We start from the raw sequence: 14,669 nt of genomic DNA, 5'->3' as shown, positions 1-14,669 counted from the left end.
CTTTCTTCTAAAAATGCTTTCTAATTACCCAGATGTAATTTAGTCTACTATCTTCCCCTTGTTCAATTATGAGCCCGATTCATCCTGTACTCAAAGTGCCTTTCTTTGATATATGTCCTCTCTTACTGGGCTGGCTATCCAATTGTATGTTCCAATTTACAGAGTAGTAAGGCAGCATGGCTATACCACTAGGTAGATACAAAAAAAAAAAAAAATTGTATTAGAAGGTGATACAACATTAAAAATATTCAAAAAGTTTCCTCAAGAGGGCAGCTATCAAAAGAATTGGGAAGGTAAGGGGAATCACATATGCTTTTATTACCTAAAAAAAAAAAAAAAAGAAAAAAAAAGAAAAACAAAATGAAGAAAGGACAATAACTATTAAATCCTAGTCTATTTTTTAATACAATTTATGTGTAACTGGAAAAAATACTATTTTAAAAAGAAATATAGATTGAATAGTGATTTTTAATGTACTGAAAGATTAATATGTTAGAAGTGTTATGTGTGAATCAAAAAGCAAATGTGATGTTGGGCTATTTTAAGACACGTAGCTTCCAGGAATAAGGAGGAGATAAATTCTTAACCATGGATTTCAATGGCTCCATTTACTTGGATGGGGAAAAATTACATCTTAATTTCTTTAATTTTTAACTAAAGTTTAGCTTTTCCTTTAATTACAAATGTAGGACAGAAATGTTATTTGAGAAGGGGTATGCAGGTTTCACCAGATGACCAAAGAGGTCCATGAAACAAAATAAGTTTAATGACCCTTGACTCATACTCTGTCTCAACTAACCATATCTGGATATGTTGTTCCATCACGGATACCAGAGCTTACAGAGGACATTGTAAGCAGGATAGCATCTAGAGGGAGACAACCAAGACAAGGGAATGCCTTGAACCCTTGTTATATGATGGATGTTTGAAAGAACTAGGAATGTTTAATCTGAAGAAGAAAAGACTTGGGAGGACATAATAGCAATCTTCTTCGAGCTTCAGTTTTTTCATCTATAAAATAAGGGTAATATAATCTACATCACAGATTTTTTGCATACATTAAATTAAATAAGATATTATATAGGATATAAAACACCTTGAAAACTCTAAAAATTTATGTAACATCAGTTATATAAAGAATATTTGGCTGTCCCATGTAAGAAGAATTAAATTTATTTTGTTTGGACCATAGAAGGCATAATTGGAAGTTATGAGTAGAAGTTGCAAAGAGGCAATTTAATGTCAGAGGGGAAAAACAACAAAACAACTCTACAATTACAGCTGTGCAAAAGTGGAATAAATTGCTCCAGGATGTGGTTGAGTCTACATTATTAAATGTCTTCAAGTATAGGCTGCATGATCACTTACCTACTATATTATTGTATTGGATGTTCATGCATGGTATGGGTCAGAGTCAATGACAGCTGAGATCCCATTCAATTTTAAAATCCTGTAGTTCTGTGATTTTCTCATTTCTTTTCTTTGGTAAAACTTGGTTATGATAATTACAAAACATTCAGTTTCATTGTATATATATATATTTTTTTAACTTACATTGTTGTCACCTTTGTGCATATTGTCTTCCTGGTTCTGCTTGTTTTACTGTGCATTGGTTCATGTAAGTCTTCCCTTATTTTTCTTAATTCTTTGCTTATTGTTTTGTATTACTCAAGCAGCTAGATGGTGCAATGATTAGAGTGTGGAACCTGAAATCAGGAAGATCTGAGTTCAAATTATGCTCCAGACACTTATTAGGAGTATAACTCTGAGCAATTCACTTAACCCAGTTAGCCTCAGTTTCCTCATCTGTAAAATGAGCTGGAGGAAAAAAAAGACAAACCCCTGCTAATATCTTTGCCAAGAAAACCCCAATTGGGGTCACAAAGAGTTGGAACTCTTTGTTCCAACAACATGGAACAACAAAATTTCTCAATTAATGGATTCACTTGGTTTCCAGTTCTTTATGTAACAAGGGCCATCTTATGGATAGCATGCATTCACAGGTTTTGTTTCCCTTGCAGCTTCTGTCTCAACACTAAAGAATTTGTGCTTTGAAATGAAGAAGCAGTTTTTTTACTGGTTCCTTCATCCCCTGATGGGAGTAAGGGGAGTGGAGTTTATTTTTAAACTATTAGCCACTGTTCCAGAATGAATCATTCATTCAGAAGATTGTAAAGGAAGACTACTTTTAGTTTTTTTTTTCCTGACTCTAGAAAGTTAATATGGAATTGTCTTTGTTATTCTCTGTGAAGGTAGGAGAAGGCCTCCTCTTAACCCTCAGCACTGATGTTTTCACATGAGTGAACTTGAATCTGAACTTCAGGCCCCTGGCTACCTCTTCTATCTAGTGTTTTTTTCTTGAGCACATGTACCTGACATGGATGTTTGTGACCTGCAGCCCTCATGTGAAACTGAGTAGCAGCAAAAGGAGCTTTCTGCAGCAATACTTCTTTTTTGGAGGGTTAAGTGACATGCTCAGGGTCACACAAATAAACAGCACTCTTCTTGAAGAAGATGATCACTGGTAGGAAGAGGAATAAAGCCATAGTCTCACTTGTCAGGAAATGTAGGCTCAGAAATTGATTCTTAGAACCTAATTTCTGCTCATTCTCCATTGCCTGAACAACTCTCAAGCTTCACATCTTCTGGTAAGCCAGATGAGGGATTGGGGTCATCTAATTCATGGTAATCTTCTATGTGAATGGTATAATTTCAGAAAAATTCCCGCTCTCAGTTCTAACCAAGAGACTCAGAATCTCATGGCTTTTTGAATTCACAAGGAAACCTTTGAAACTGAAAACATTCAGGATCGCTGTTTAATCATCTATATTCAAAGAGAGACACACAAAGTTGAAGGGGCAGCTAGGACCTCAAACTCACTTAGAAAAATATATACCTTGGCTTTCTAGCATTTGAGCATTCAAAAAATAGGTGGGGGATCAGAAAGAGAAGTACCCCTCACAAGAAGTCAAAGAGAGAGCCTCCCAGAGTCCTTACATACTCAGTAGATGGAAGAGAGATCAATAGCATTGAGGTGACTCTATTTTGCTCAATGATTTCCCCTCCTTCTGCCATCACAGGGACCAACAAGATATTGCTGAATCATTCCAAAACACAAAGTCCTTCAGTGCCAAGCCAGAGCACAAGTGGGCTGCCAGAAGCAGCCGGGGAAACTCAGCTCAGCTTCATATATGCTCTGTGACTCATGCTCATGGATCATGTCAGAGCATGTGAGAGTGGGTCAGACTTCGTAATGACCTATATCATATTGTTTATTATCTAGATAGTTTATTTTGACATCTATTGATTATTTGTATAGTATTCCTATTTAACCATTCATGAGAATTTCCTGTTTCCCAAATTAGATCTTACAAGGTCTCGATAGAGATACTGTACCAAACCTCATTTTATATCAATATTTAGCCAGTAATCTGCATATAGTGGGTGTTTGATAAATATTTGTTAATGTGGTCAATGATGGTGGTAGTGAATGAGAGGAAGAGAGACAATTGATTTTAGATTATTTACCATAGCCTTCGCTATGCAGAAACAGTGAGGAGTCACTGAAAGGCTTTTTTAGGGAGGTGGAGTGGAGTTTAGATAGGAGAGTAACATGGTTAGATCTGTGCATAACCATGGTTTTATTTGCAGTCTCTGAAAAAAGCATTAGAGTGGTGACAGGCAGAAGGCTTTTCAAATAGACTGAGAAGTGATGAGGGCCCAGACTAGAATGGTAGCAGTGGAGGGTGGAGAGAGAAGAATGCATGTGAAAAATCTTGTGTTGATAGAATTGATAGGGCTTGGCAACTGATTGGCTGTGGCTTGGGAGGATGAAGGGAAAGTGTATGATGAAGCCAAAATTTTGGCCCTGAGATGAGAAAGATGCTTCTGCATGCCACAATAGAAAGGGAGAAGGTGAGAGGCTTAAGAAATTGTTTGGTCTGGGATCTGTTGAGCTGGAGGTGACAGTATGATATGAGGGCAGATATGTACTTCAAGCAGCTGGAGGTTTTAGGATTAGCATGTTCAGAGAAGTGCTTAGGGCTGGGCTGGATGCATAGATTTTTAGAGTCATGTGCACAGAGGTGACAATTGAATCCATGGAAACAGGATGAGATCACCAAGAAAAAGAGTGGAGCAAGAGCAAATCTAGTACAGAGCTTTGGGGGACACCCACACTTAAGGGGAAGGAAGAAGATGGTAAACCAATAAAGGAAATTGAAAGGAGCAGAGAAAGGAGGTAGGAGAAAAATTGAGAGAGAAGAAGCCCAAGGAGTATAGAAAGTTCAGGAGGAGAGGGTGGGTAAGATTAAATGTTCCAGAAAAGTGGAGGAGCCGAGACAGCCAAAATCTAACCATTCTTTCTCAATTACTTTTTTTAAAGCTATAGCTTTATGTGCTTATCTCCTTACCTTGACAGTTGGAGTGTAAACTTCAATTTAATAAGTGCCTACAGAGTGCTAAGTGCTGTGCCAAACATGGGGATAAAAAGCCAAAATAAAAATCATTCCTGCCCTCAAAGAGCTTACATTCTATTGGAGAGATACATTTAAGTCCAAACAAGATTATCTGAGGAGAGTGAGCACAAATTATTCAGCTGTAGGTGTAGCTTGAGTTGAGTCTTGAAGAAAGGCAAAGATTGAAAGAACTGGGAAATACAGGTGAATTATTCAGAGAGATAGGTTCTGCTTGTAAAAGGACAGAATGAAATTCTGAGTTTGAGGAAAACCACATCGGCTGGTTTAACTGAAACATTGAGCTCATGAAAAGGAGGAATTGGAAATGAGTTGGAAAGGTTGGCTGGAGTCAGACTATGAAGGGCCTTCCCTACTAAGCATAAGTGCTTATAATTTATTCTAGAGGCACTAGGGAGCCACGGAAGATTCTCACAAGGGAATGGCCTGGTCAATCCCACATTTTGGAAAGATAATTTTGGCAGATGTGTGGAGGATAGATTGTTGAGATCAGGGATCCGAATCAGGGAATATAAGTAGGAGGTTATTTATAACAGTATGGCATGCTTTACCAGTATTATTTCTATTTTCCTCACTTCAACTCTGGAAGGGTATGTGCTGTTACATCCCCATTTTATAGATGAGGAAACTAAGACAGAAGTTAAGTGCTCAGGATCACGCAGCTAGTGAATGTCTTGGTGTGGATTTGAACTTGGATTTCTTGATTTCAAGATCAATGCTCTATTCATGGTGTAGTCTAGCTTTCTCTGCACTATTGCACTAATCTAGCCAAAAGACCAGACTAAGGTGATGGCGAATATAAAGAAGGAAAGAGATATTTAAAAAATGGGGTGGGGGAGTTTGGAACTGCTGACCTTCCCAGCTCATTGAGCATAGAGAGATTAGGATAGGAAAGAGTATGATACAGGTGACTGAAAGGGATAGATGTCCTAAGCAAAGGCAAGGGAGGCTGTTGGGGATGGGGATAGATAATGAGTTCCATTTAGGTTATGTTGACTTTGAGATGACTGTAGGATATCTACGGGGAGATGTCCAATAGATAATTTATGATGCCTAACTAGAGTCCAGGGAGAGATTACTGCTGGATATATAGGTCTGAAAGTCATTTGCCTAGAGATGCTAATTGAACCCAAGGGATCTGATGACATCAGTAAAAGAAAGTGAAGAGAGTGGAAAAGAGATCAAACCTTCAGAGACATTTAAGCTTAGGGGACAGGACCTTGAGGATCCAGACCATATCTAACATTCTTCTGTGTTCCTCAGTTTCCAGTGTAGTGTAGGCACAGGGCAGATGCAGAAATATTTGACTGAGGACATCTATAGATGAAAGTAAGCAGAGGGTGAAATCAAATTCTCTGCACTTGCATTCAAAAGTGAAACCTGGTGATTCTGAGTTGGGAGTATAAATTTGAGGGGAAAACAAGGAATTTAGTAAAGGTCTCTTCTAATCTCCCTTGGGAAGCTCTCCTCCCTGTATCTGCTATTGCCAGGATAAATTAAGCTACTTGAGAGGAGGTTATTTAGCTGTTGTTTTAAATCTGGGTATTCCCCACACTCAGCACAGTGCTTGGCACTCCATAAATGCTTCTAAAATCCATTTGAATGTTTTGTATGTTTGAAAATGTATAACTTATATCAAATTATTTACTGTCTTAGAGAGAGGGAAGGTGAAGGAAGGAGGGAGAGGGAAAATTTGGAATTCAAATTAAAAAATGAATGTTAGAAATTATCTTTACATGCAACTAGGGGAAAATAAAATATTTTTTAAATATCAGTTTGAATTGAAGGAACTGCTATAGTGGAAAGAAACCAATGGACCATGGCTGATGCAGAAATTTGTTTTGTTTGACTGTACATCTTTGTAATGGATTTTATTTTTCTTGCCTTCTCAATGAGTGGGGGAGGGCGGGAGAGGGAGATAATTTGGAACTGCAAATAAGATAAAATCTAGAGGTGGGGGAAGGGACTGCTGGCTTTGGAAACAGGAGATCTGGGTCAAAATTTCATTTTTTCTGAGCTGTGAGACTTAGCAATGGTAAATTTTTAATTAATGTTTATTGCCCGAATCGGCATCTGGATTCAAATCCCAGCTTTGCAGGTTGCAAGTCACTGAGGGTCCTCTCCTCATGTTTCCGGAGGTTGAATTAGATGGCCTGCGGGGTCCTTTTTCCAGCTCTAGAGCTCGGGTGCCTAGGTTTTATGTTTGTGGGGGTCCTCGGGTTGTACGCCCACCGACATGTGAGCGGCAGGCGTCTGGGGAGGGCTCTTGCTCCATGGCACGCAATGAATACCAGAGGGAGATTGGCACCTTGTTTGTGCCAGCCTGTTTGCCTGGCTGGGCTTCTGTTTTAGAGAGTGCGTCATCCCTGGAGCGTGTCTGTCTCTGCCTAGGCCTGTCGGTCCCGTTGCCGGTGTCGTCATGGTACGAGCCCAAAATAGCTTTGGGCTCCGCCTCCACCTCGGAGAGGCCGCGGCCGCCCGCCCTTCTTCCCTCGGACCCCACCTCCCTTCTCCGAGCCGGGCCCGGAGCCAGCGGTTCTCAGTCTAGTATATTCCCTGACTCGGGCGCATGCTCGGGCCGCTTCACTCAACAAACGCCGAGCTACGCAGTTCGGGAGCCAGAGCCGGGAGCGAAGGCAGCCAGTGTTAGCAGTTCCCCAGACAGGGGGCGGGGGGCGGGGCTCCGCCGGACTGGAGGGCTGGCCTGGGCGGGGGGCTGGAGCGGCTTGGGCTGGGGAGGAGAGACCGTTCTGTGTTTCCAAGGGGAGGGGGCTGCTGGGAGTGAGCGCACGGAGCTGTTGTAGGGCTAGCCGGGCCTGAGCCGGGTTTGTTACATGGGCAGCAGCCAGGGCGGGCTCGTATCGGGGCTGGCTATTAAAGCTCCTTGGAGAGGAAGGCTGGTGTGAATGCCTTGCCCTGAAATCCAGCGGGGGAGGCTGGAGCTGCCCGCCTGCTTAGGAGTTTTCCCTGGAGGAGGATGTTCCTCTCCATCACTTGGGGAAGTTCTAGTCTCTTACTGACAAATTCCTCTTCTGCAGCCTCATTAGGGACAGATAGACAGACGGGCTGCTATGGCATCCTACTACGAGATCCTGGGTGTGCCTTCAAATGCGTCTCCTGATGACATCAAGAAGGCGTAAGTGCCCCCATCCCTGGGCAACTGTGAAGCTTCTCCTATTCCCAGGAAACTTCCTCCTGGCAAGCCAGCACCAGTGGGTGTGCCTACTAGCAGCAAGGAGAGAACAAAGCCTATGAAAGACTTTTACAAGTCCCATGGGTTGAGGAAGCAACGTTAGGAAGCTAGAGCAAAATGAAGATGTTGTCATATAGTGAAAAAAGTACTGGATTTGGAGGCAGAGGTCCTGGCTTTGAATTTAAACTCTATTAATTACTAATAGCGGTATGATCTTAGACAAGTGAGTTCAATCTTTCTGACCTTCTCCCTCATCTGGAAAGTGAGGGGATGGACAAGATGATCTAAATGTCTTCCCATTTGAAGACTCTGATCCTATGAAAATGCTTGTACAGCTTGCACTGCAGGTTCCCTTCCTGAACCCAGTCCCATTAGGTTTTAGTTTTCTCCCTTTGTTGGAGATGTCCCTGGGCAGCCTGCTTTCCGACTTAGGGACCCTGATTATCATGGATTGGCGTAAAACTAGAGCTGAGGTTGAAGGGGCAACACTTAGGGGAAATGGAGAAAACTCTTGTCTCTGTCCCCTCAGTGGCCATTGCAGGTTTGCATAAGGATTCCTGGTACTTCTGGGGAGATTCCTTGGAGGGATCAGAGCTGGGACTGCTCTTCCCTTGATCCTTTTTAATTTAATATAATCAAAGTTGTCCATTTTACCTTTCATAATGTTCTCTAGTTCTTCTTTGGTCATAAATTCCTCCCTTCTCCAAAGATCTGATAGATAAACTATCCCTTGCACTCTAATTTGCTTATGTTTTCACTCTTTACCCTCAAATCATGTACCCATTTTGATCTTATTTTAGTATGGGGTGGGAGATGTAGGTCTGTGTCAAGTTTCTGACATTATTTTCTAATTTCCCAACGATTTTTGTGAAAGTGAGTTCTTATGGGAGGCAATCTTGGGCAAATACTAGAGAGAAGGAGGGGATGGGAAGAGAGACTTGAGTCTCAGGGGGCCCCTCTCACACTGCCCTCCACTCCCCTTGTAGTTATAGAAAGAAGGCGCTCCAGTGGCATCCAGACAAGAATCCTGACAACAAGGAATTTGCAGAGCAGAAGTTTAAGGAAGTGGCAGAAGCCTATGAAGTGCTGTCTGATGGTGAGGGGCCTGAAGCCTGGTTCACTTCAGAGTAAATTTTCATCTATTCCCGTAACCATTACCCCTTCCAATATAGACCTTCCCCCCTCCCCCTTTCCTGTTTTCTTTCAACTTGCAGTTCTTCCTAGGATAATGTATGTTCTGCTTCCCCTCTGAAGAGAACTTCTGGAATTTTCTTTTAATTTTGATTTTTATCCACTTATTCATTTTTGCATTTATCTCTCCTACCCACTAAGGGGACCTTCAGGGATTTTCTTTTGGCTTTAATCTTTATTCATTTATTCATTTTTGCAGTTATCTCTCTTACCCACTGATTCTCTATCCGAGGCAACCCCGGAAGGGACAACCTCAACCAGCTGGCCCCAGGACTGTGGCAGCCAGGGGAGGGGATGGAAAGACGTGGCTGTGTTGTTGGCCCAGCCAGTGGGAAGAGCTGACATTCACATTTCTTTTTAGAGCATAAACGGAACCTCTATGACCGCTATGGCAAAGATGGACTGTCTGGGGCTGGTAGGTAGAGTTGGGATAGAGGAAGATGCATATATGACATGGTGAATTTCCGGTGGGCTGGGGAGGGGATATAGTGCTTACCTTGGGAACAAGTATATATACATCCTCCATACAACACTCTACCTGGAGCAGAGGGCCATATATTTGTCTTGTCCTGTCCTATCCCCATTCCCACCCCCAGCAGGTTCAGAATCTCCATGGGCTGGATCTGGTGGATTCACCTTCACTTTTCGAAACCCTGAAGAAGTCTTCAGGGAATTTTTTGGGGGCCAAGATCCATTTGCTGACTTTTTTGGTGAGTAGGTGATGGGATATCCCTCTTCCATTCTGGTGAGGTTTAAAACTAGAAGTGGGAGTGAGAAATCTTGAGTCCTTGAGGCAAAAACAATTTTCAGGCATGAGCTCCAAAGCAGTACTATAGGGAAAGAGGAGCATAGCTTTGAAATGTCTGGGGCAAGAATCCTCAGAAAAGAAAGGAAAGGGAGGAGTGACCTTGGTAAGTCTCTTTCCTTCCTTCTGTCCAATCGATGCTGATGGAGTTGTTTGCTGTTTGCAGATGACCTAGGCCCTGGTCAGGGCATGCTGCATGCCAGAGCCTTTTTTGGTTTTGGGTCCCCCTTCTCTGCCCACCCAGGTAAATATCGCTATTTTCTTACATTCCAGTCCCTAAATTCCATGATCCTTCAACTCTTAATCTTTGATCCATCCTTTGCTTGCTTTCCAATATTTGCTCAATTGATCTGTACTGCCCCAGCCTACTACTCCACTCTAGTTCCTGAAGCCTTCTCTCAGTCAGGAGGTCTCAGGAGGCATCCTTATTTGGTACAATGCAATACAATACAAATTGGCTCCTAAACCCAGTCTTGTCTTTGCTGATTCCTCCAACCATTGGGTGAGTCTATTTTTCTCCTCCTTTCCCCTCATCTCTATAGCCTTTGCTTCAGCCTTTTCCTTCAGTCCTGGGGCCCATTCCCTACGTTCTGTGACCACCTCTACAGCCTTTGTTGATGGCCATCGAGTTACAACTCGAAGGTAGGTATGATGTGGACAAAGTATATGGACATGGATTGAGAGATTCTATATTCAGCTTTTCATTTTGAACCTGCCATATATAGTCCTTGTGTGACTTGGGGATCGTTTCATCTTAATGAAAGGGTTGGACCAGAGGATCTTTGAAGTCCCTTCTGGGGCCTGATTCTAAGTCTGGGGAGAGGGAGATGTGGGCAGAGGACTTTGGATTTTGTTGGTGAGCAGGATACAAGCCAGCGAAACTAACTCTGTCATCTGTTACAGAATCAGGGAGAATGGAGAGGAACGGGTGGAGGTTGAGGAGGATGGGCAGCTGAAATCAATCCTTGTCAATGGTAAGAGGTAGCATGATCATCAGCTCCTAGACAGGAATTCCTAGTTTCCATCCCTCTTTCTGGGCTCCTGGGTGGGAGAAATTGTCCTTTGGCTTATTCATAGGGCAGGAGTTAAAGGGGTGGGCATGGGAAGGATTCTAAAAAGGTACCATCTACTTGTGGGAGTTCTCTGGTGATAGGGCACAGAGGGGGAAAAGCATAAATGGACACGTGGGAAAATAGGTGAGGATCTATGGCAAGCACCGGCCAGATCTTTGATTATCTCCCACAGGAATCCCTGATGACCTGGCTCTGGGGCTGGAACTGAGTCGCCGAGAGCAGCTGCAGTTGACCAGACAATTTCCTGGGCCTCTGCTCAAGCCATTCCATGCCGCGACCCTCTCAGACAGTGAGCCTTCCGATGAAGATGAGGACATGCAGCTGGCCATGGCCTATAGCCTATCTGAGAAGGAGGCAGCGGAGAAGAAGAAGGAGGCAGCAGTAGAGAAGAAGAAGGAGGCAGCAGTGGAGAAGAAGAAGGAGGCAGCAGTGGAGAAGAAGGAGGCAGCAGCCTCGGAGAAGAAGGAGGCAGCAGCCTCGGAGAAGAAGGAGGCGGTAGCCATGGAGAAGAAGGAGGCGGCAGCCATGGAGAAGAAGGAGGCAGCATCATTGGAGAAGAAGGAGGCAGCAGTGGAGAGGAAGAAGGAGGCTCCACCTGTAGCTGCACGGGTGGGCATTCAGCATCAGCACCCGAATCCTGGGAACCGGACCCAGATACCTACAGCTCCAGCTGAGAAGAAGGCCACGGGTGGGCGGTTGGCCGGCCAACAACAGAAGAGTCCGGACAACCGGGCGGCCCATGGAGCTGGGACCCGGGCCTCGATACCTTCAGCTGCAACTGAGAAGAAGGCCACAGGAGGCTGGCGGGCCGGCCAGTGGCAGAAAAATCCGGAGCCCCGGGCCCAGGAGGAGAAAAAGTCTCCAGGTGGCCGGCGGGGCCGTCCACAGCAGAAGAGCCCTGAGACCCGGTCTCATGAGTCCACTGAGAAAAAGTCTCCAGGTGGGCAGCGGGACCACCAGTGGTGGGGACACCCTGAGACCTGGGCCCAGCATCCAGGGGTGGGGGTGGCTCAAGAAGGGGCCCAGAGAGTGGCCAGCGAGTCCAGCCTGGCTTCTGAGGATAAGGCATCTCGCTGTACCATCCTCTGAAGACCAGGACCCACTCACCTTAAGCCTGCTTCCTGGGAGGGTCTCCTCTTCAGCCGGAGCTTGGTCCATAGCCCTAACACTGTCCAAGCTTCACCTCAGCTCCATGACCCCTTGGGCGATGCTTCTTAACCATTAGCCCCAACTTGGGCTTGAGTCTGCTATGGCCATGGGGTTTGCTACTGCTGCTGCTACAAGATGTGGTTCTTTGGCTTACATCCAGCCCAGAGCAGTCAGGCTTGGTCAGGTGGGACCTGGGCCTAGTGACTGGACAGGGAAAGGTTCATCAGGAAGGACGTTACCCTTGAGCAGGGGTCAGTGGGTGCCTTGGGGAACAGAAGCTGAGGGCAGTGGAATGGGATGGTTTTATAGAGATGGAATTCTGTCCCTGGGACTCATTCCATCATATGATGGGGTCTGTAGGGAAGGGCTCTGCCTGGAGTTACTCTGGATCCTGTCTTGGGTGGTCTGGGAGAGTTTATCCTGGAGTGGTGGTGAGGGGTGACACGGGTATCAACCTTTGTTCCTCTTACACCGTTTTAGAGCGTCTGCCTTTGCCACATGGGTGAGGGGCAGTGATGAGATCTGACTATCTCTGTTGCTTCCCTCCTACAATTCCTCGAAGCTGTCCCTGCTGCTTTTCCTTCCTCAGCCACCTCTCTCTTTCCCCCCCTTTCCTGCTGGCTGGCTGGCTAAGATACCCTTCCCTTTCCCTCTTCCCCAACAAGGCTTTGGTGCTAAATGAGGAAGAAGCTGGAAGGGCCGAGGGTCTCCAGGGTAGGTAGGCTAAGATGGCTAAGGAGTTCCTTCAGTAGCCCCGACACTTTGACCCAGCCCCCCCCCTCCCACTTTCCTTCTTTTTTGAGCTGTTCCTATCCCTTGTTGGGCTTTTGGACTGGTTGGAAAATGGGGTACCCAGGAGAGAGGGGGATGGTACGGGGTAAGGGATGACCCCCAAGACTTGGCCCATATGGGGACTGTGAATTCCCTCCCCTCATCCGAACCCCAAGGTTCTAGGGGAGCCCCCGCTTGACTGCTGTGCTCTGCCCCGGGCTGCTTGGTGCTGACCCTTCTTTCCTGTCACCTCTGCCCTGCTCTCTCCCCAGATGTATTCTGAACTGGATGTCCAGGACCCAGAGCCGCCACAAAACTCCTTCAGGATGTCACCCTTCCCTGGGTGCAGGGTGGGGGGATTCCCCTCCATTCCTCTCCCCCATCCATGCTGAGCTCTGAGCCGTGGCCTGGATGGTGTGCTTCAGGGGCAGGTGGGCGGTGGGTTAGTAGTAGTACACTTCCCAAGAGGCCGTGTTCGGGAGCCCTTGGAAACTACATGTCCCACAATGCTATGTACCCCTTCATAGATTGCCTGGGTGAAACTGTAAGTGGTGTGGGAGCAATGCATCTTAGGACATGCAGTTTCCACCAGTACCAGCCACAGGCGGCCTCTCTCCCGTCCTGTGACCACTCAGAGGGATCCTATCCGGCGTCGTGGAGGTGGAGAGGGTGTGGGGGCCGGGGAGGAGGGGGAGAGCCGGGGGGCTGAGCTGCTCCAGCTCTGTCTCCCCTTCGGACTCCACTGGTTGGGGGGAGGAGGAGTGGGGTCCCTCTGCCGTGGGGTGGGGGAGCAGTAACGGGAGGGGGGGGGGGGCTCCAGTCGTCTGTGCTGCGAAGGGGCCCGGAGAACAAAGCGGCTCGCACCCCAGCGCGCTGCCCGGAGGCGGCAGGACCGGCTGACGGAGGAGGCACCGGCGGCGGCGGCGGTTGGGGAGGGCCCGGGTGGGGCAGCGGGGTATTTGCTGGGCGCGGTGCGGAGTTAGGAATGGGGCGCGGAATGGGAAACCGGAGCTGGCTCCAAGAGGCCGCGAGTGTGAGATGTGTAGGGACAACTGGATGGGGCCGGCAGGAGGGGCCGAAGGGCACGGGGCCGCTTGCGCGGACTCCCCCGGCCTCCGACCCTCTTCCCTCCGCGAGGACGCAGCTGGCCGCCCTCTTCTCCCTAGAGGACCCCCGAGCAGGGGAGGAGGTAGGGGTGCAGAAAGCACGAGCGCTCCATCCTGTCGGCTTGGGAGGGCCCGCTGGGCCAGTAGGTGTTTAGCGCATTCATGAGTGAAACAGAGGAAATCAATAAACTGATGAGATTTGGAGACCCTTTTGGCTGTCCTCGGAGCCTCCTTTCATTGACCAGCCCGGGTGAAGACGGAAGGGGGAGGTTCAAAGTAGATCCTCCCCTGTTCGGTCTGATGAACAAATTGTGGAATCTCCATGAAAACTGGGTTCTGGTACCTCCTGGGTACCGCCCGCATCTGTGACTTGGGTCTGGAAAATCTACACTGGCTGATAATACCAGCTCACTGAACACGGAGTGAGGAAGCATGGTGTGATGAATAGGCTACAGGACTTCTGACATCAGGTTCAAATCTTGGGCTCAAATTCCCCTTCACTAGATGTGTGACACTGGACAGGGCATCTAACCTGAGTTAGGATTTCTCCATCTGTAAAATGGGGATAATAGCATTTAACTGGGTGGAAATCTAATGAGATTTGTAATGTGAGCCATTGCAGATGTAGGGAGATGGATTGTTAGGGGATTCCCTCCAGGAACCCTAAGTGCTTTCTAGTCGGTGCTTCCTTCAGCACCATCTGCTTAGGCAGAGGAAGGGTGAGTTGCAATGTTTGCTCCTGTCTGAAGCTGCTCAAAACCAGCACCTGCATGCATAGCTGCAGGACTACAAGTGAAGCAACAAGTGAATCTGTCCAGTAAGCTGTGGCTTGCTATGTGTGTTATAGAGGAAAACTGGCAGCTTCTGGTTTTAAACCCAGCTCTGGTGCTGTCTGGAACCCTGGGA

At 46.4% G+C, this 14,669-nt stretch overlaps 1 protein-coding gene across 7 annotated transcripts; it reads left to right on the top strand.

The window, feature by feature from the left end:
- Positions 1-4,142: 4,142 nt before the first annotated feature.
- DNAJB2 (DnaJ heat shock protein family (Hsp40) member B2) lies at positions 4,143-14,602 on the top strand. 7 transcript variants are annotated; one of them, XM_031958003.1, is made up of 11 exons: positions 7,004-7,120; positions 7,514-7,611; positions 8,655-8,764; positions 9,221-9,274; positions 9,456-9,569; positions 9,831-9,908; positions 10,207-10,306; positions 10,568-10,638; positions 10,910-11,677; positions 12,552-12,600; positions 12,930-14,602. In XM_031958003.1, the coding sequence occupies exons 2-10, from the start codon at positions 7,547-7,549 to the stop codon at positions 12,566-12,568; spliced, it is 1,377 nt and encodes a 458-aa protein (XP_031813863.1). In that variant the 5' UTR covers positions 7,004-7,120; positions 7,514-7,546; the 3' UTR covers positions 12,569-12,600; positions 12,930-14,602. The 7 variants fall into 7 exon arrangements, 6 of the variants coding, with proteins under 6 accessions (XP_031813859.1, XP_031813860.1, XP_023356400.2 ...); XR_004232783.1 differs by having other exon boundaries at positions 7,002-7,120; positions 10,910-12,600; XM_031958004.1 differs by lacking the exon at positions 12,552-12,600 and having other exon boundaries at positions 7,005-7,120.
- The last annotated feature ends 67 nt before the right edge of the window (positions 14,603-14,669 follow it).

The sequence above is a fragment of the Sarcophilus harrisii genome, chromosome 3, assembly GCF_902635505.1.
Source record: "Sarcophilus harrisii chromosome 3, mSarHar1.11, whole genome shotgun sequence".
Classification (NCBI taxonomy): Eukaryota; Metazoa; Chordata; class Mammalia; order Dasyuromorphia; family Dasyuridae; genus Sarcophilus; species Sarcophilus harrisii.
This window is presented reverse-complemented; position numbering and strand designations above follow the sequence as displayed.

Bases quoted from the DNA above. Each gene is read 5' to 3' on its own strand.
- DNAJB2 (XM_031957999.1), top strand. From the start codon at position 7,547: ATGGCATCCTACTACGAGATCCTGGGTGTGCCTTCAAATGCGTCTCCT. The intron at 9,275-9,455 runs GTAGGTAGAGTT...TCCCACCCCCAG, and splicing joins AGATGGACTGTCTGGGGCTG to CAGGTTCAGAATCTCCATGG. The intron at 9,570-9,830 runs GTGAGTAGGTGA...TGCTGTTTGCAG, and splicing joins TCCATTTGCTGACTTTTTTG to ATGACCTAGGCCCTGGTCAG.